The 21,575-nt window shown below is 40.3% G+C and overlaps 1 protein-coding gene across 1 annotated transcript; it reads left to right on the top strand.

Moving 5' to 3' along the window:
- Positions 1-660: 660 nt before the first annotated feature.
- TMEM38B (transmembrane protein 38B) lies at positions 661-17,578 on the top strand. The gene is made up of 6 exons (XM_072359925.1): positions 661-786; positions 6,729-6,885; positions 12,283-12,467; positions 13,516-13,603; positions 15,646-15,763; positions 16,810-17,578. Exons 1-6 carry the CDS (start codon positions 681-683, stop codon positions 17,017-17,019), a joined length of 864 nt encoding a protein of 287 aa, XP_072216026.1. The 5' UTR covers positions 661-680; the 3' UTR covers positions 17,020-17,578.
- The last annotated feature ends 3,997 nt before the right edge of the window (positions 17,579-21,575 follow it).

Raw genomic sequence — 21,575 nt, 5'->3', positions numbered from 1 at the left:
GATGAGTAGCTGTGCTGGCATTTCAGAGCAGCTGGGTTTATTTACGTTAAGGGCAGGCACAGCAGCACGCACCTCACGCACCGTGCACATATCGCTGGCCCACATTTTCTTTCAGGTCACTCAATCTTCGTTGCAGTCGCTGCCGATTTATTTCCCTCCCTCTCGTTGGCGACACACAGAACCGAAGAGCTCCCGCCTGCTGGTAACGAGCCTGGTGCCGCTCAGTGGCACAAAGCAGTACTGCAGAAAGCAGAAATGGTACCGCACTTCCACAGCTCGCGGGCAGAACATCCAGCCAGGAAATCCTCTGCCGCTGCATAGGAACACGTCAGCACTCAGCGGGAGACAAAACGATACCGACCGATATTCTGCCAGAGGATGCAGCTACCAACGTATCACGTTTTACCACCCATCAGCTGTGGAAGGAGATATGCTGCTCTAGAAAATAACTGGTTTTCGTGTCTGCACACAAGCATAGAAAGGAAGAAACCGAGAGCAAAACGACTGAAATAAAGTTCAGCCAGAAAGCACCCGCTCACTGTTCAGGGAGGGACACTCCCCCACCCCCCTTTCGGCCCCGTCCCTCCGTAGGGATCAGATCAGACCCGGCCCAGCGCACCGCCGCTCCGCCCTCCGACGGCTCCCGGCGAGGGTCACGCTTCTCACAAGCGCCTGCCGCCATGGAGCTGGGGCAGGTGCCGCTGCTCTTCTCCCGCCTGCCCATGTTCCCCTTCTTCGACTTGGCTCACTACGTGGCCTCCGTCATGGCGCTGAAGGAGCAGCGGGGTGAGCGGGACGGGGCGGAGCCCCCTGCGGAACGGCGCTGGGCGAGGGGCCCGTGGGGAGCGGGGCGGGTCGCGCTGTGCCCCTGCGTGGGAGAGACGTCCTGTGGCTGTCTGTGTGGCGCACGCAGGCACGATGCTTCAAGCCGCTTGCTCTTTTCCAGCAGATCGCTTCCACTGCCACTCTTATCCTTAGACCCGCTTCTTCTTGTCCTAAGCATAGAGACCGCCTTGTGTTAGCCTAGCCACCTGTGGAGTGACTCCGTTCAAGGAACGGAGCTGGCGTTGTGAGTTGTGGAGCTGACCGGGAGCTGCAGCGCTGTTTGCTTACTGAGAGCTAATTCTTTGGTCACTTGTGAAGCGTGTTAAGGTGAATGTTTGCTTCCTGCCGAGTGAGTGCACTTAGCAGGCTGTGAAGGCCAACATAAAGTGCTGTCATCTTCACCAAGCTTTGTTGCTACACCTGAAGTTGTTTCTGGGTACGGACACACAACACTTTAATACTTAATACTGCAACTTAAAGAGGAACTTTCTATCTAAAGGCAGTGATAATGCACTGCCATTAGACGTTCTTTTGGAATGAACACCTGTGGGAGGAGCTGAATGTTTGGAGTTGTTCCGCAGCACTCTTAGAATCATAGAATCACAGAATCATAAGGTTGGAAAGGACCTACAAGACCATCTCATCCAACTGTCCTCCCATCACCATTGCTGTCACAAGCCACTAAACCACACCTTGTAACTCCTCATCCAGATGCCTCCTGAACACTGCCAGGGACAGTAACTCCACCACCTCCCTGGGCAGACATTCCAGTGCCTGACCACTCTGAAAGAAAAAGTTTTTCCTTATGTCCAATCTAAATCTCCTCTGGTACAACTTGTGGCCATTTCCTCGGGTCCTGTTTGATGCCTGGGAGAAGAGGCCAAAGTCTTCCTCATCACAGCCTCCCTTCAGGAAGTAGTGGAGTGAGATGAGGTCTCCCCTGAGCCTCCTCCTAAACAATCCCAGCTCCCTCAGCTGCTCCTCATAAAACTTGTGCTCCAGGCCCCTCACCAGTTTTGTTGCCCTTCTCTGGGCCTCAATGTCATTCTTATAGAGAGGGGCCCAAGCTGAATGCAATACTTGAGGTGCGGCCTCACCAGTGCTGAGTACAGGGTGGTGATTACCTCCCTGCTCCTGCTGGCCACACAATTTCTAAAGCAGGCCAGGATGGCATTGGCCCTCTTGGCCACCTGGGCACACTGTCGGCTCATGTTCAGCCAAGCACCAACCAACACTCCCTCATCCCTTTCCTCTTCACAGTCATCCATCCACTCAGCCCCAAGCCTGTAGCGCTGCATGGGGTTATTGTGGCCAAAGTGCAGGAACCAGCACTTGGCCTTGTTGAGCCTCATCCCATTCACCTCAGCCCAGCAATCCAGCTTATCTGGATCCCTCTGAAGGACTCCCTACCCTCAGGCAGATCAACACCACCTACCAACTTGGTGTCATCTGTAAACTTACTGAGGGTACACTCAGTCCCCTCATTTAGGTTATCAGTAAAGATATTAAAGGAGATAGGCCCCAGTATTGACCCCTGGGGGACATCACTCGGAACAGGTCACCAGATGGACTTAACTCCATTAACCACTACCCATTGGGCTCAGCCCTCTAGCCAGTTCCTTACTCAGAGAAGAGTATACCTGTCCAGGCCATGGGCAGACAGTTTCCCCAGGAGAATACTGTGAGAGACTGTGTCAGAGGCTTTGTTGAAGTCTAGGTAGACTACATCAACAGCCTTTCCCTCTTCTATCAGGCTGTTTAGAAGGAGATGAGGTTGGTCAAGCACAACCTGCCTTTCATGAAGCCATGCTGGCTGGGCCTGATCCCTTGTATGCCACACACATGCTATGTGATGATTTGCTCCATAACTTTCCAGGGTACTGAGGTCAAGCTGACAGGCCTGTAGTTCCCTGGATCCTCCTTACAGCCCTTCTTGTAGATGGGAGTCACATTGGCAAGCCTCCAATCCTCTGGTACCTCTCCAGATAACCAGGAGTGCTAGTAGATGGAGAGCAGCTCGGCAATCACCCGTATCAGCTCCCTCAGCACCCAAGTGTGGAGCCCATCCAGTCCCATGGACTCATGGCAGTCCAGATGGAGGAGGAGCTCTCTAGCTGTCTCCACCTGAATTACCAGGAGTGTATTCTGCATTCCATCCCAGACTCAGGCACAGACTGCCCTGAGGATAACTGATCTGCCTATTAAAGGCAGATGTAAAGAAGGCATTGAGGACCTCAGGCTTCTCCTTATCCTCAGTGGTCACATTCCCTGCTGCATCAGGTAAAGGATGGACATTTTCCTTGGTTCTTCTCTTACCATTGATATAATTGTAAAAAGATTTCTTATTCTCTTTCACTGCAGTTGCCAATCTAGATTCAAGTTGGGCTTTTGTTTTCCTAACTTCTTCCCTGCATACCTTATCAACTTCCATGTAATCTCCCCAGGTAGTCTGTCCCTTCTTCTAGAGGACATAGGCTCTCTTTTTCTTCCAGAGTCTCAACAGTAGTTCCCGGTTCATCTACACTGATCTTCTTCCCCTATGGCTTGCCTTGCAGCATTCAGGGACAGCCTGTTCTTGTGCCTTTAAGATTTCCATCTTGAGGAGCATCCAGGCTTCCTGCCCCCCATACCCTTAAGGAGTGACTCCCAAGGGATCTGTGCTACAAGCATCCTGGACAGGTCAAAGTCCACCCTCTGGAAGTTCAGGATAGTAGTTTTGCTAGTCACCCTTCTGACATCTCCAAGAATAGAGAATTCTACAATTTCATGGTATGCAGTGTAGTGTAGTTTCAGTGTGACATCACCTCAGGACAGGAAAAGTGATGGTTTGTGCTTTTTTTAAATTTAATTTTCAACCTAGTAGCTGTAAAGTTCAGAACTTTTGACTATCCCCTAATACTCAAAATTAATAACAGTAGTTACAGTGACTGCATGCTAGTCTGTTGCTTGCTTGCAAACAGTTTGAATACTATACTACAGAGTCATTAAGGTTGGAAAAGACCTTCAAGATGTTCACATCCAAGCACCAGACCATTTCACCATGTCCACCAATCACGTCCCTCAGTGCCACATCCACTCTGTTCTTAAACAGGTCGGGGGAAGGTGACTCACTGCCTCACTGCTCTGTGTGTTCTCAGAAACTCAGTTATTCTTTTACTCATGGATAATTGGGTATCAATTAACTGTCTGATGGCACAGGAAGCGTGCAGTCACATCACAGCCAAGTTTGTTTTGTCTCATTTGGCATTTCATTAAATTAGTAACTGCTACACACCAGATTAGATGTATTTCCATGATGGATGTGCACATACTAACTGGGAATTTTCCCAGTCCTTCTAGCTTGATTTTCTCACTCTCTTGTGAGAACTGATGAACTATAGCAGAGATAACCAGTGTGTTGCTTTGCACATTAAGCTAAGATTTCTTGCTCAGTACAGTTGGAGTTGCTTAATTAACTGCAAAAACTCCAGAAGGGGAGTTTTTGGGGCCATATTTTCTTGGGGGAGGTGGAAGGAAAGGGGTAGCAGAAGAAAACAGAAGTTGAGGATTGTGGATATGCAGCATTTGGAAGGAATGTGCTAGTTTTGGTCTTGGAAGTCTGCTGAGATGGAATCTGAGTTATCTGAGGAGAACTAATGCTTTTGGCATACTTTTGATAGATTAAATTTGGCTGTGTAAGTGCTCTAGCTTAATTCACAGTATGTACAGTTCAGTTGGAGTGCTGGGATAACTTTTCTGGATGTGCTTCTGCTTTGATCTTTAGATGTATTCATGGTATGTATTCTTGTTTGCCTGTTCATAACACGTTAGGAAGCTTAAAGCAGATCATAACCTATGTACAGAATGAGCTGGCAAAGCTTTTTATTAACATCACCTAGAAATAATATTTATCACTGCATTCAGTGATAATCCTTCTATTTTGAAACCTTATCTTTGCTTTCTAAAATATACCATTTGCAGGACTGGTGGCCTTTTAGCAGATGATATCCTGCATGGTTGTATGATGCCTCATTAGTTTTTCATGGCACACTCGAGGACAAATATAAATGACTCCTCGTTTAAAAAACATGTGACCTACTTAAAACTCTGTTTATTTTCTGAAAGTTACATCCCATATGTAATTTAGGTGCTAATATAGGCTTTAAATTGGAATAAACTTTTTTTACTCGAATAATGATGTATGAACTAAGAAAATTCTCCTCCATCAGTAAAATCCTATTTTTTCAGGAAGACACAGCACCTGAAGTGGTTTCCTTTCCTTCAGTCAGTAATCTTGCCAAACAGCTGGTGAGGTGAAGGAAGCTTTCTTTTCATTAACTCTCAGCTGTGCTGTGTCGGGGGAGGGAGGAGCACAGTTGAATATTCTCCAGGAGGTCACAAGTAAGATGTTAAGATGATTGCTTCTCTGATAATGCCATGCTAATGAAGGAGAAGTTGGTGCAGGCCCACCTGGTGATGGATGAAATGTAAGATTAATTTTGCACCTGGTCTGGAGGATAGTAATTTTTGCATATGGAACCTCCTATGATAATACGGTTACCAGTTTTGCTTCAAAAACAGATTACTATGCAGATTACTTTTGGTGTTGCATCAGGTTAGGAGTTAAAGTATTGCATAACACAACTGCTGAGAAATATATATATCCCTTGCATTGCATGATCCCAAGCGATTCATGATTTACATTGGCTGATGCCATTGTTCAGGTTTTCTTGCTACTCTGTAAAATTTCAGATGCATCTCCTGTACATGATCTCTTTGTGCTGTAATACTGTACCAGTACTTAAAACTGGAGCAATCTTGTTAATAGTCTTGTCTAAAGGGAATTACATTGAGAGGGCTGTATTCTCTTTGATATATTCGGGCATTCTGGTTTTGATAAGAACCTTCTTTTCCCACAGAATGCTTGTAAAATGGTTCTGCTGAATCATTAACCAAATGCTACATTTCATTTTGGGGTGGACACTAGTTTTCATTGCTTTTGTGACCTTCAGCCTTTGGACTATGAAAAATGCAGTTAGATTAGGCAAACTAAGCCCTGCGTCTTATATTAAGGGGGAGATTTGTAAGTGGTGAACTCCTAAAGTGGAAAGAAATAGTCAAAACAATGATTTTAATATATTTCTGGCTTTGATAAAGTGTTTTTTCCCCTTAGAAATGGTTGACATTTCCTTTTTCTTTACTCCAACATAATCTTCTGCTATTGAAAACTCTACCAGAATGGTTGAATTGCAATTTAAAAAGCAATTAATTTTTAAGATTTTGAAGATGAAACAGTGACGCTTCTAATAACAAGTGAAGCTTAAATATATTGTATGTCTTTGGGCAAACATTTTTGGCTGTTCAGGACTACAGATGAAACAATATTTGCACAATTATTTTGTGCTTTTATTTTACCCAGTGAACACTGTTTGGAGGGTATTAAGAAGAAAAACAGTGAACTTGAATTCATAATCACTAAAGAGCAGAAATAGAAGTTGTAGAACAATCTTCAGAAAGTACCTGTATTAGTTCCAGTCCTGCTGAGGTCAGCAAAGCAATTACATATTCTTAATAAAAATTCAAAAGCAACCTTACAACAAATTTTAAACAAACCCTCTCAAGCCATTATTTGAAAGCTGTTGCTTACTGGTAGCAAGATAGACTGAATCAACCCACAAAAGATGCTTAGAGAACACTATGCCATTTTTTCACTTTTATTTAGGTAATGCATGCTTAAGTCAATGTCACAGGAAGTCTGCATTTAGCGAAGACTTCTCCTTTGAAGGCCTGCAGATTTGTGTTGGGTTTTTCGTGATCTGAAGGAACAGTGTAGGACTGTGTGACTTGAAAAACACTGTCTTTTAAAATGTAACACAATTGTCAAATGTTTGCTTCTGTTTGCATATCTTTTCTCTTTGCTTTAGGAGCTGTGGAAGTGTCAATCCGAAGTCCAGTTGCCTGCTGGTTTAGTGCTATGCTTTGCTGCTTTGGTGGATCTGTTTTGTCTTCCTTGATGCTTGGAGAACCTCCTGTAGCATTTTTGGCAAAGACCACAAATATTCTGCTGGCATCTTCAGTCTGGTAAGCAGCCACAATTGAGTCAGATTAGTATTATTTATTCTGAGGAAGCTCTACATTGACTGTAAATATAAGATTATATCATTCAGCTTAACTTAGAAATATTTTTGATTTAGATGTTCTCTCTTCATCAGAGAAGTCACTGTTGCAAAATAGCTGGTTTGAACCCTTTCTGTAGAAGTGAAATGCTCATAAAAAAGCAACTCTTACAAATTGTTTTATAATGAAATGCTCAGTCACTACATTTTCCTTATGTTTTTATGGTATTCCATGTCAAACAGATGCTCCAGAATAAAAGAGATTTCGATTATTGCTTTCCTGGATACAGAGAGGTCACAAATGCTATCTGGTTTTTCTAGTGGTAGTTTCTGAAGACCAGAACATGGCTGAAATAGTTCTTGAACTTTTCTTCAGCTGTGGAGCTAAGACATGGACACTCTTTCTTCTCTTCAGTGTTTTCTTTCTGACTCCTTTTTTCTATTTTTTGCCCTTTCCCATATTGCTTTCGTAAATGGATGGGATTGTAGTGAAAGCCAGTAGAGAGCTGAATGGGGAAGTCAAGTGTGTGAACATGCCAGCAATTTGGCCTCTTTTGGAGTTCAAAAATAGTACTGTAATTATTTTAATGTGAAGGTAGCCTTGCAGTGGAAGTCATATATTTGAGAGTTCGGTTTGTTGTGTTGATCTTAAGAGGAATCCTCAAACTTAACAAAATTTGTGAGCAGCAGTGGTTTTCTATTTTACAGGAGTATTAGCTGCTTGAAATCATTCCTTGTTGCCTCTTAAGTTTTACAATTGCAAATCACAGAAATGAAAATAAGTGTTTATATCTACATATGCGTATCTGTGTTAGTCTTCTGGTCTTCATATTGCACTGGAAGATGCAGACAAGTTTAAGCAAATCAGATGAATAACCCACAATTAAACATGTATTGGTAAAGTGTTTACAGAATCAGCTTCTGTTTTTACAAATAATATTTGAGTTAGGAGGTGTCTTATTTCCAGCTGGAACAAAATTGTTTTCTTCAGAGTGTCTGGTATGATGCTCTGTTTCAGTTCTAGGAGAAAAGCAATGTTGATAACACAGCAGTGTTTGTAGTTGCTGCTAAGCAGTGTTGTACAGAGCCAACACCTTTCACAGCAAAGGGCCCAAGGAACTGGGTGGTCACAACTCTTACAGCAAGCTCTGTGGATGCTCCCACGCCCATGATGGACCCCGTGGCCACTCCAACCCTTGCGACAGATCCTGCAGTTGCTCTGACTGTCTTGTGACAGACTCTGCAGTTACTGTAGTCCTTCTGATAAGCCCTGCAGGTGCCATGACCCTCGAAACCAGTCCTGTGGTTACTCCAGTCTCTGTGAAAAACCCCATGTTGGGTGTCAAATGGGCTTTTCTGGTTTAACTGGCAGATGGCTCAGCACCACATAGTTGTTTACTCAATCCTTTCCTTACCAGTGGGTGGGGGAAAGACTACAGGAAAACACCATAGAACTTGTTGGTTGAGCTAAAACTATTTGCTATGATAGCGATAAGGAAAAGAATAATATTTATAACAAAAAAAATGTATGTATGTATGAATGTATATAACAGATGATTTACAAACAATTGCTTACCACCCTCTTAACTGATACCCAGCTAGTCCCTGAGCAGGGGAAGAGTGTGATGAGCTTTCACTGCCTTGGTCAGTTTAGATCAGCTGTCCTGATACTGTTCCCTCCCATCACCTTGGGCCCCTCACTGTCAATGGCCTTGGCTCTGTACAACACTGCTTAGTAGCATTCATAAAAATTGGTGTGTTATCAACGTTATTTTTCTCCTAGAACCAAACCGTAGCATCATACCAGGCACTCTTTAGAAGGAAATTATGTCACGGCTGAAACTCGGACAGAAGGACAGGTATAGGGAACATAACATTCCTGGTGAACATAATATTCCTGGTGAACATAAAATTCCTGAGGTGATAGCCGAGCCACTTTCCATCATCTATCAGCGTTCCTTGTTGAGTGGTGAGGTCCCAGAAGACTGGAGGCTTGCCAATGTGACTCCAAATTACAAGAAAGGTTGTACGGGAGGATCCGGGGAACTACAGGCCTGTTAGTCTGACCTTGGTGCCAGGGAAAGTTATGGAACAGATTGTTTTGAGGGAGATCACGCAGCATGTGCGGGATGGCCGGGGGATCAGGCCTAGCCAGCATGAGTTCATGAAGGTCAGGTCCTGTTTGACCAACCTGATCTCGTTCTATGATCTAGTGACCGATCTGCTGGATGAGGGAAAGGCTGTTGATGTGGTCTACCTAGACTTCAGCAAAGCCTTTGACACTGTCTCCCATGGTATTCTCCTGCAGAAGGTGGCAGCCCGTGGCTTGGATGGGTACACTCTTGGATGGGTAAGGAGCTGGCTGGAGGGCCGGGCTCAGAGAGTGGTGGTAAATGGAGTTAAATCCAGCTGGCAACTGGCCATGAGTAGTGTTCCCCAAGGGTCAGTGCTGGGGCCTGTCCTCTTCAATATCTTTATTGATGACTTGGATGAGGGCATTGAGTGCAACCTCAGTAAGTTCGCAGATGACACCAAATTGGCTGGGAATGTGGATCTGCCTGGGGGTAGCGAGGCCCTACAGAGGGATCTGGACAGGCTGGAGAGCTGGGCTGAAGCCAATGGGATGAGGTTCAACAAGACCAAATGCCGAGTCCTGCACTTCGGCTACAACAACCCCGGTTGACGCTACAGGCTTGGAGCGAAGTGGCTGGAAGACTGTAGAGGAAATGGACCTGGGGGTATTGATTGATGCTCGGCTGAACATGAGCCGACAGTGTGCCCAGGTGACCAAGAAGGCCAATGGCATCCTGGCTTGTATCAGAAACAGTGTTGCCAGCAGGAGCAGAGAGGTGATTATTCCCTTGTACTCAGCACTGGTGAGGCTGCACCTCGAATACTGTGTCCAGTTTTGGGCCCCTCACTGCAAGAAAGACATTGAGGCCCTGGAACGCGTTCAGAGGAGGGCAACAAAGCTGGTGAGGGGTCTGGAGGACAGGCCATATGAAGAGAGGCTGAAGGAGCTGGGATTGTTCAGCCTGGAGAAGAGGAGGCTCAGGGGAGATCTCATTGCTCTCTATAACTTCCTGAAGGGAGGCAGTACTGAGCTGGGGGTTGGCCTCTTTTCTCGTGTCATTAGTAGTAGGACTAGAGGGAATGGTTTCAAGCTACGGCAGGGGAGATTCAGGCTGGATGTTAGGAAGTATTACTTCTCAGAGAGGGTGGTCAGTCACTGGAATGGACTGCCCAGGGAGGTGGTGGAGTCACCGACCCTGGGGGTGTTCAGAGAAAGACTGGATGTTGTGTTGAGGAACATGGTTTAGTGGGAGCTATTGGTAATAGGTGAACAGTTGGACTGGATGATCTTTTAGGAATTTTCCAACCTTGGTGATTCTGTGATTCTATGAACATTCAGTTTAATGTGGAAAAACATGACTTGCTATGCTGAAATTAAATGAGGTTTTAATAAGAACCGATGAATGTTATGAAACTTATTAAGCTTTTAGTTTTGAGTTCTTTCATCATTAGTACAATTAATTCTTGATCTCAAGTCACATGAAGCAAAATTCCTCAGATCACACATAAAACTGGAAAACAAAAGGTGTTGTGCTATGCTCAAGAAATGCTCCTAAATAGTCTGTAGGACAGCGACATCTACTGTTTGAAAGCTTTACTAACAGAAGTTAGAGACAAATGTGATGGAGTAGCGGTGCAATTTGAATTCAATCCAGTTATCTATGGTCTGATGTCATAAACACACATTTTGCAATTGCAAGTTAATTTTGGTTAGTGTTGTGTATTGATTATGTGGCTTGAATAGCTATTTGCAGTAGCCATTAAAATGTGTGCTCTATCCATGACATACCAGCTGAAGCTTGGTTGCTGCAAAGGCAATTGAACTTACAATAGCAGATAAAGGAAGAAATTTAAACAGTTCAAAATGATGCTAGAACTTAGTGCAGGAACCATACTTAGCTATTATGTAAAGTCCTGTAGTTTCCATGTATTTGAGGAAAAAGTTTTTACATACTTCAGTCTGGGAGGCCATGAAGACAAAAACTTTATATGTTTTCAGTGATAGCTCATAGCAATGAATACATTGCAGCAAAAAGAAATGCATAACTAGGATATGACTTCAGCTAACTTGTGCCTTCCTATGGAGGAAGCATCCTGGCATTCTGCTGTTAAGGACAGACATTATTTCTAGAAAAACACCCAAGTGTTCTCATACTTTCTAACCTCAAACCAAGAAACATGACTGACTCTTCCTGGCTCTGGTGTGTGCTAATCGTTTTGATGAAGTGAACTAGGGAAAGAGGTGCATCTCTACCTTGCTGCCTGAGAAAACTAGGAAAAGATACGGCCTTTTTGAGCTCAATCCAATCTACTTATTGGTAGACTGGATTGAGCTCAGAAGCCTAAGCCAAGAAGCAGGTATTTCTTTCAGAAAATTGAAGTAATCTTCCTGTCATTTAAAGGTTGTCTCCATCTTTATTGCTGCCTTATTTCCATTCTGAGATAATGTAGATCCTTCAGCCTTTTTTTTTTCTTTTTTTCTTCTTTTTCTTTCTTTTTTTCTTTTTTTTTTTTTTTTTCCTCAGTGGACCTTAAGTGTTTGTTTAAGAACTGAAATTTGGTTATGGTTGAGGAGATAAAATATCACATAATCTAATCACAATTTACTGTCAACTTCGGATTTCACTGTTAGATATCTTTATTCTGAGAACAACCAGATTAGAAAAAATATATATTAAATTTTAAGTATAACTTTAGATTTTTTTTTAAGACTTTGAAGAAGGAAACATGCTTGTAACCAGCAAGCTGGAAAAGCTAGAATTACTAAGATGTGTAAGGGTTTGAAAATAGCTGTGCATTTTTTGTCTAGTATGATACTAACTAGTGGAGGCATTCTTGCTTAAGTTACCTAATTCCATACATCTTTCGGGGGGAAGCATAATGTCAGCACATCATTTATCACTCTGTCTTACTTCTGGGGGTAAAAAAGCAAACAAAAACAATCAAAAACAAAAATACAGCAATTTAATAGTTTGAACAATCCAAATATGGTATGTAAATTACAGAACCCTTGCTGAAAGAAGTTTCAGGAGCTGGACTCAATGATTCACACGGTTTCCTTCCAATTTGAAATATTCTGTGAAAATTTAAAGCTTTTTCTGATTGCTTTAAGGAATTCTCAGGTGGGACAGTGAGGCAACAAAAGTGATTTGTTCCGTATCTGCAGTAGAAGAAACTGAGCTGTCAGTAGTGTGTCAAGTTTTGCTATTCACATTCAGGAAATATCTAGTGAATTTGTTAGCAGAAATTTTTGAACACTGGTAACTGGTTTTCTCAATATGATTTTCAGGTATCTTGTGTTTTACTGCCCACAAGACAAATTCTACCAGTGCTTTGCCTTTCTGCCTCTTCGGCTTGTGGTTGCAGGAATGAAAGAAGTGACTAGGACTTGGAAAATAGTGGCTGGCGTTGCGCATGCAGACAGTCATTTTGAAGATGCCTGGCTTGTCATGGTAGCTGTGGGCTGGGCCAGAGGTAACACACATAACATCTTCTTCTGATGAGTTATGATATTTTGGAGTGTTATTTAAATGCCTGTCCCTTCAGCATAACTCTAGCACTGTTCCTTGCTGTGGTGAATATGATAGTCCTTATACAAACTGTTATTCCCCCGAGGGAGAAGTCTGTGCAGCAGCTTTTCTGCCTGGGTAAGAGTGACACTGAATGACTTTGAGGGAAATTCATCTTATCCTTTCAGAAGGTCTTGTGAGGACTTCTAGGATGGGCAGTTGGTGGCAATGAAGAAGTAGATCTTCCATGTAGCTTCACTGCTGTTGCTAACCTTTCCAAAAGCATATGTCCTCTGAACTGTTTTCCTTACACGTGGATGAAGAAGAGAGCTTGTTTTCTTAGCTTTTTTATTGCTAACTTGAGCTTATTTTAAACACAGGACTTACCCTTCTAACCTGCATGCTGTCTGAAATCTACCTTCCTAACAGCTATATTTGTAGTGACAAAGTTAGAACCGCCTCAGGTTGTAGTACTGCAGATCTTGATTCTATTTGCTTAATGCTGCTGGGCTTTAGGAAACAATATGCGTTAATGTGAAGATCTATTGTATTAACTTTTTCAGTTGATGATATAGATCAGTCTTACTGGCCAGAATCTATAATACCACGTTGTTTTGCCTCTTTGTAACATAAAACACACATCTACTCTTGCAGAGGGTCCTCTTACTTCGTACTCACACTCTCTATACTTAGTTGCTAACAAGAAGAATGGAATAGTATAAGCTTCTTTAATGATTTATTTTATTTAGGCACTTGTTTGCAGTGATCAGTGTTTCATGTCATATTACTGCATAAAGGTGAACCTGGTGTTCTTCCTAAGTAGCTAAAGCTCTGAAATTTCCTATTGGTCACTCAAGACGTGCAAATATGAAAGATTGGATTAATATCTTTAAGTCTGAGCTTTGGGTGCCACATTTGGCCCCTGGTTTAACAAGTTTTGCTGGAGCAACAGTAGGCTGTCCAGCAGTGGTAGCAGGCCAGTGGAGGCTTAATGTTAATCTTTGGAATTTCAGGAGCTGGTAGTGGCCTAATCTCCAACTTTGAGCAGTTGGTGAGAGGAGTGTGGAAACCTGAAACCAATGAACTGCTGAAGATGTCTTAGTAAGTTTTTTAAAAACAAATGCAGTATGTTAACTACTGTTTTACTAACTTCCTGTACTGACACACACTTCACATTTAAAAATACAAGAAAAAAAAAAGAAAACAAAACCCGAACAGAAATGTTTATAATAAATGCTTGGTTGTAGGTCTTTAGGTAATTTTAGCAAATATTTTTGTCATTTTGGGTTTACAGCACGAGAATACCAAGTGGGGAAAAGTCAATAAAAATTATGACTAAACAATGGCTGGAAGTTGTTGGAAAATTATTTTCATAAACATTATGGAGGAACCTGGTCTTCAGTTTAAAATGGAAAGCCAGTGGTACCACAAATACATGAATAAAGTCTGTATTTTTAGTGCACATTCTGAACATCTACAGTAGGGCTTCCTTTGAGCATTCTCTTACTTTCTTTGCCAGCAGTGTTCTCCACAGATTCTGATTATTTGAGAAAGCGTGAACTGCTTATTCACTGTAGCAAAAATACAGCAACACATCTTTGCTATATTGAAAAACAAGAAATTTTTCTTCTCTTGCTGAATGGGAAAATTGCACGACTTTCAGATTAAACAATAAAATAAACATTGAGAGAGGCTAGGCAGGCACAAGACAGTGTTATAAGCTGAGATAAGCTCTTTTGATAAAATATTTTTGATCTTCACCCTGTGACTCCAGTTTTTAGAAATACTAATTATTTTTTTTTTTTTTTTTTTTTTTACTTTTCTGCAGCCACCGTTAGCAACTGAGAATAGCAGAAAACAACTTAGTAACCTTCCCTTTATAGAAAACTTTCAACACTATATGTCTTCTGTTAGTAGCTGGCTCATTCTGAAATGCCAGGTGTTTAGAATTAGTATGTGCCTAAGTTGTTGTTGTGTTTTCACCAAACTTACAGAAGATAGTTACTGTCAGTAACAGTAATGTACTTACAAATGAAGCATCAGAGCAACACTTTCAGTTTGGCATATATCCTGCTTTTTCATGATTGATGTGGCTCAAAATAGCTCAAAAATATTTTTTTAAATTATATTTTGTTTTAGTAAGTGAAGATTCAGAATATTAAACAAGTAAGTTACAAATTTGAATGAAGTGTTCTGTAAACAGATACCACACTTTTATATAGTTTTATTTGTTGTTAGTTTTTGATTGTTTGTTGTTGTTGTTGTTGTTGCTGTTGTTGTTTTTGACTTCCTAAGTAGGAAGTGGATGCAGAAAATCTGGCTTACTGCAAAGACAGTGAAAGAATTTGCCTATAAGTAAATGCTGTGTGATAACAGAAACATCATTCTTCTTTTGTAGGTACAACGTAAAGAATGCATAGAATTTTTCTGCCAGTATTTTAGTGTTCCCTCTTCACATGACTTCATTTAACAGAAAGTTCTCATGTTTTCTGACTGCATACCTGTCAGCTGAAGTACCATCTGAAATTAGATTGAAGATGTAAATCTTTCCATGTTGCAAGTTAACACAGCTATGTTGGCAAAACTTCGTAACAAAGGCCTAGCTCAAGCCAATTGCCAGCTGATCATAACTGTAGAACTGGTGGAGTGTCACAGTAGAATTAGATTTGGACAAGGTTCTTCTCTGACAACTTTGGCAACTGCTTGGAATACGTAACACCTCTGACATAGGGGACGAATGTGTTTTTAAGTCAAGTCTGAGTAATGCAAAGTTTGTAATTTAACACTTCAGTAAAATACATGTTGAGAGAAGAGGAAGAGGAGCAAGTCGGTATGTAGAATCTGAGGAGAGGCATTAGGACGTATTTTAATTTGAGGAGTATTTATCATATAGAAATCTGTTGGCTGTATGAGTCAGTGCTGAACTTGATGCATGTCTATAATGCAGCAGGCATAACAATAGTATATGAAGTGCAAATCATAGTTTAATAACACTATGATTTTTGACCTTGTCACTGCAGGTTATTTGGCTGCATTATTCAGAAATAATTGTTGTGCGTGATGAGAATATTTGTTTTCCAGGCCATTAGATCTTTCAGTGTAGAGTAGGAAAGAAAAATTAACATTGTTTGTTTAATTTTCAGCCCTGTGAAGGTAACTTTGATAGGAGCAGTTCTCTTCACTCTGCAGCACAGCCAGTACTTGCCAATAGCAAGACACAATCTTATGTTTCTATATACCATCTTTCTTGTAGTTTCCAAGGTAAGAATCTGAAGGTGTTGAAAATAACTTATTAAAAAAAAACAACCTTTTTTCAGTCCTCAGACATTATACCACAAGTTATAAAGCTTGCTTCTAGGAGGGGAGGATGGCTTCTGCTGAAGTCTTAAAGCTCTTTAGTCTTGCTTACATGAACAGAAGACCTATTCTAATACTTTTCAGCATATGGGGTGGAGTGGAATCATGAATTTTGGCCTCCAATAGTTGGCATGGTAGGCTTTTATGACCATGATCTCAAAGAAAGTTGATGTTTATGGAAAGAAGCACTCCTCTGCCTTTTGCTAGCTGCTGAATGCTTGCCTTATATGTGCAGTCATCTGTGGGTTTGCAAAAAAAAAAAAAACAACAAATAGGTTTTTGTCTGTGTATGCATATTCTTACAATGCGGTAAAAATAATGCTGTTAATACATTAAAGGTAAATAATGGTATTTTTTTACACAGCATCACTTAATTTCTGTCCTTGACTCACTTAGTCTTGTTTATTTCTAGGATAATGCTCATCTTCCACATTATTAGCTAATAAGGAATGTGTGGCCTGTGTGTTAGCAGAAGTCTAGCAATTTTACAAGCTTCAGAGCTGCTGTTGAATAGACTAGAGAGCAAAGTGGCTGTTGTCAGTCTCACTTCTTTGAAGCAGTTTACAAGTTCAGTTCTCAAGAGGTTGCTTTAGGGAGCTGAGACTTCAAACTAATGTTCACAACTTTTCTCCTAAACAAATGAAAGCCTTGCTGTATGACACCAAAAATGGTTTACTCTTAGGATGGTTTTAGTAAATCTGTGTAGAATTTTTTTTTTTTCTTGTGCACATTGTTTGCATATAGCTATCTTAAAAGTGTAGGTCAGAAAGAGAAGCATTTGCTGTTGACTTCAAGCTACAGTGAGCATGTTTCTGTTCCTGACGGCATGGACTCTTGGTGCTCAGTTTGCAAGATAGAAGTGCCATACATTGGTTTAGCATCAAACTTTTTTTTTCAACTACTGTGAGGTCATTAAAACTTATAATGCAACTTGACTACTGTTCTCGTAGGTAACAATGATGCTGACAAGATCTACAGCTTCTCCATTTGCTCCCGTTGAGGCTGCATTAAGCCATATGTTCTTTGGCTTGCAAAAACCACCATCCAAAGTAAGGGGTGAAGGTGCTTCATCTTCCAGTGACTCTTCAGTCTGTGACCGGTCATCCTCTGAGCAGCCGCGTGATGGTGTTAAGAAGAGACAGGCAAAGAAAACAGAATAAGTAGCTTACAATACATAATAACCTGTGAAGATGTTTTTATATTTTAGATGAAGCTGATTGAAATATTGTTTCTTTTTAATGAAATGGGTATGAGATGAGATTAGGGCTGTATAATATGATGGTGTTGTTTGCCTTCAGAACGTGTTTTATATGCTTTTAGAATGTATTCAGAGTCTAAGTGCACATGTTGGATTTTTAAGTCTAAAAGTTCCCATTTTTACAATGCTTTTAAGTTCAGTAATTTTTGTATTTATTAATAGCTTTAAATATTTAGATGCTAAAATAAGTTTCAAAATGTGACAGTCAGCTTTGCTATTTTTTCTGGTTTATCACTTGGTTCACTTCTCTTTTTTCTTCTTGATTCTCACGTTTCATTTGGGTAACACAAACTTGCGCTGCCAAGTGTTCACAGCACAATGTACCAAGTAGGAAAGCCTGATTAAGGCTTAATCACATTGCACTGTAAAACTATGAAAATGTACCACACTAATGCCTTTGATTACAGAAATAATGGAATTACTGTTTTAATTCCCACTACACTGGTCTAGGCTTTCATCATTTACTTAAGCCAATGTTTTTTTGGTTTTTTTTTTGTTTGTTTTTTTTTTTTGTATTTTTCAAAGCAAGAATTGTCTGGCACTTTTAAAAATCTTTACAGTTAGGGAACTGAAGCACCTCAGTACTTTTCCTGTGGGTATACTTTGGTGTTTTTTGTAAGCATTGAATGTTTTGCTATTTCTGTGTTATATGCGTGATTTTTTAGATGTTGTTTCTAGTGTATTTCAGTTTGACTGGGGTGAGACATCTCTTCACCTGCACTTTTATCTAGGCACAAGTTTTTCTTCTTTTCAAAGCCAAACATTCAAACTTTTGTAAAAAAAAAAAGAATACTGGACAGCACATATGCCTTGTTTATTACAAGTTATGCCCTGTTATACATGCTGTTAATACACACAAATGCTATTTTCTAGCAGTTATGTCTGGTGCTATTGAGGAAGGACAGTTACTATCAAAAGCACGGAAAGTAAATATAAATATTAGTTGATATTTGCTGTGTCCTGCTCGTTGCATCTTTTTACAGACAGTATGGAACAGTTGTCTTACACACCTCAGAACCAAGGTCTTTAATGCTTCACAGATGTTGTATTTCATAAGATTCCAGTATTTCCAGAGAAGTTTTCAATTTGATGTGCCATTTCTAGGATACATTAAACTACTTTTACAGAATGAGATTCTTTGTCTTTGGAGAGTGCTGATTTGAAGAGAATTCTTGAATAAAAGGACATTGGTTAATCTTTGTGTAGGAATGCCAAGGAGAATGTGGAGGAAGATGTGATCTGAAAAGGCAAAGTTCTAGTTCCAGGTTCATATCTAAATTTAGAAAAAAAAAAAAAACAAAAACTGTCACCAGTGCTGGACTTAAAAAAGAATCCAAGAAATTTCTTATGCCTGTCAAGCTACATTTCCATGGTAGTGACCAAAGACACTGACCTGCTTAGTCTGAAATTCAGCTGTTTAGCAAATGCATGCTACCTCAAAAACAAAGTCAGGTATTCAACACAGAATAAAAGAGAACCTCCTAATCTTGGGACAAAGTATTAAAGATGTTCTTACTGTTTTACAGTGAAAATCTATCCAGTTAAAAGCACTTGGAGTCACACTTGAAGAATGTCTTAGGGTTTTGATATTAGGACTCACGGATATACAAATAAACTTGGAGCAGTCAAGTTTCTGCTTAATAATCAGCTAGTTTATTTAGTAATATCGGCAGTTGTTGTCTACCGTTCTTAAAACTTCTGGATGGATTCTTTAATCTCATTGAATTGTAATATGAAAATATACAGCTGTGAAATGCTGGCTGATAACTAGCCACACTTATCCCAAACAAATGCGAAAATACACTTAGAGAATTAGTCTAACAAGTTTACAGTTTGAACTCTGTACTTAAAAGCTACAGTACTAAGAAAATAGCTTTTCTTCTGTTTTACTGAATATTTCAAGGCAGATATGAAATGTTACGTATTGTGTATTGTTAGGAGAAGGAACATATGTTATGCTGAAGGAAATTCTGCAGTAAGCACCTTGAAAACAAACGTTCACGTTTAAAGATCTCACAGGCTTTTCTGTAGAATGGGTGTTCAAAAGAACACATTGAGTTACATGCAAGTATTATGGGGATTATTAAGCTAATTTTTAGTCCAATAATTATTCTTTTTGTTGCTGTTGTTTGTTTGTTTTTAATATAAAAAGATAACTAGTTGCGTGTGGTTTAAGCTGAATTCAATAGGAGGCTTTAATTAAGTGTATCCAGGATGCCTTAAATAAACATTTAACTATTTTCTGGCTTTTTTACTGGTGCTTCTGTATCTCTGCTAAATGTCTCATTGTGAGACTGGTAAGAAATCCTTTGAAGTATTTTGTTTTGGGTGAAGAATGTCAGATTTGTCAGAACAGCGAATGTGAAATAGTAGCCTGTGTCTAATTCTAGCACTAGTCTGGTAAAACCAGAAATAGTTACTTTGTTCTCATATGAAGGCAGGCTTGATAGAGTTCTTCCACCAGCTCACTTTCCACTGGTTAAGGCCTGCACCTGGTTAATTCAGTGGCTGTTCTTGGTCTTCATTTCTCCTAAACATGCCCAGTTTCTGTGACAAGAAATACCATAAGATGTAATTGATGAGCAGAAACAGTGACTTCACTTCCATCTTGATTCTTCAGTGTACTATTAGGTAAGCATTTTATGGCTAAATGCAGAATAAAATCAATTAAAGATTTTTTGATCCAAGCTTCCCTGGTAAATACTGTATTTTTTAAAAATTGCATTATTATATGGTCCTGGGATACCTGTTCAGTAATATTTGTGTATGCCTTTAAGATGCTAAAAGGGAAGACTGTTCTGAACAAGTTGAAGACATGAAGTTATATGGTTCTTGTGTTGTCATAGCAGAATATCAGAAAAATCCATGGTGAAAAAGTTAGTGTTGTATTCAAGAGAGTATACTTTCATAGCAACTCCCCCGCACAGTATGGACTTCTGTGGTTCAAACCTTGTTAGAATGAAAATTTGTTGTCTTATGAGCCATTTATCTTGCACCAGATCTTGGTTCTGACTCTACCACAGTGAGTTGTCCAGCAAATAAGGTGATTTTTCCTTGATGTTTGCATTCTAGTATATAAAAGCTTAAAGCAACAGGAGATAGGCTTAGAGCTTTTCCAAATTAAGTGAAAGACAAATATGAAGCGTAGTAAGGCTTCCCATTTTTCTAAGCAGCTGCTGTTTCGTTAGTTGAGACATGTTCTTTGGCTTCAATCCAATTACCCCATATATTTTTAGGTCCTTTTAATTCAGTATAGCAGCTGAAGAGGAGGAGAGGTAACTGCACATGATATGTTTAGCTCATTGCAGACCTCACCAGTGGTGCGTTTAGACACCCGTCTGATAAGTTAGACTTCATATTCCCTGAGATTTGCATTCCTATAATTAGGGTGCCTTCCCCTTTAGCTAGCATACATATGCTTTACTTTTATACTTCACCTTCTGGATTAAAAAGTTCAGGATCAATAAGATTCATGTGGAGCCTTCTCCAAGCATAATTCAGATGTCTCATAGCTGGCTTTTGATTAGAAGTGTATTGCCAAAAGAATAATTCCTTTGAAATAAATATATCAGTCACCCTAATCTTTACCTAAAGCTTTTGCTTATTTCAGACTGAATGTGGGTAAGTTTGGCAGGAATCATAATCAGTTCAGAAGTTCAGAAGAAGATGAAACATGAAGGATCTTTAAAAAAAAAAGAAGAAGAAGAAGAAAGAAAAGTAGCTCCCACAGATGCCAAATGCTGAAGTGTTTACCAAATAGCAACTAAATTCTCTTAAGTGCTAAAAGCCCGCTATTAAGAAACATAGAGAAGAAACCCATCATTGCTACTGAGAGAAGTTGTTTTGCATGGAGAGAAGAAGTTTACAATATTATATATTGCTAAGTATGTGTTTTTGTCCTCAAATGCAAGCTGACCAGAGTACAACACAAATCAGCTTCAGAGCAAACTGAAACAAGCTGAAAGTACACCAGGAGTCAAAACCAGGGAATAACTCCTGGAGATGCTATGCAGCATGCTTTTAGCACAGCAAGAAGAGAAAATTCAGGCTGCTACCATGAACAGGCAGTATGGTTCTCTGCACTAGTGCAACCTTACAGTTGCTTACCCAAGAGCAGAGACTACACTTCTGAGCCTGTGGCTGGCCTATATGGATATCTATGAAACCATATCACCAGTGCTGTAAGGAAAAGCAATGATTAAGGAGGTCAAGCTGGATAAGACTCCTGGGGATATGTTTGCAGCATGAACTACAAGAACACGATCAAGCATTTCAAGTTATTAATGAGATGTGTTTATGATATGTTTAAACAGTACTGATTTGTTATTTTTTTTAGCCCTGTAGAGTTAAGAATCAGGCTGAAATGATGTGTAGGAGAGTGGAATTATGTTTGAGCAGTTCATTACAATCAGAGAAATAGTGAATTGAACAGAATACTCTTAGTAAAATGCATCCTTG

The sequence above is a fragment of the Excalfactoria chinensis genome, chromosome Z (assembly GCF_039878825.1).
Source record: "Excalfactoria chinensis isolate bCotChi1 chromosome Z, bCotChi1.hap2, whole genome shotgun sequence".
NCBI lineage: Eukaryota > Metazoa > Chordata > Aves > Galliformes > Phasianidae > Excalfactoria > Excalfactoria chinensis.
Note: the sequence above shows the minus strand (reverse complement) of the source record. Positions and strands in the feature narration are given on the sequence as shown.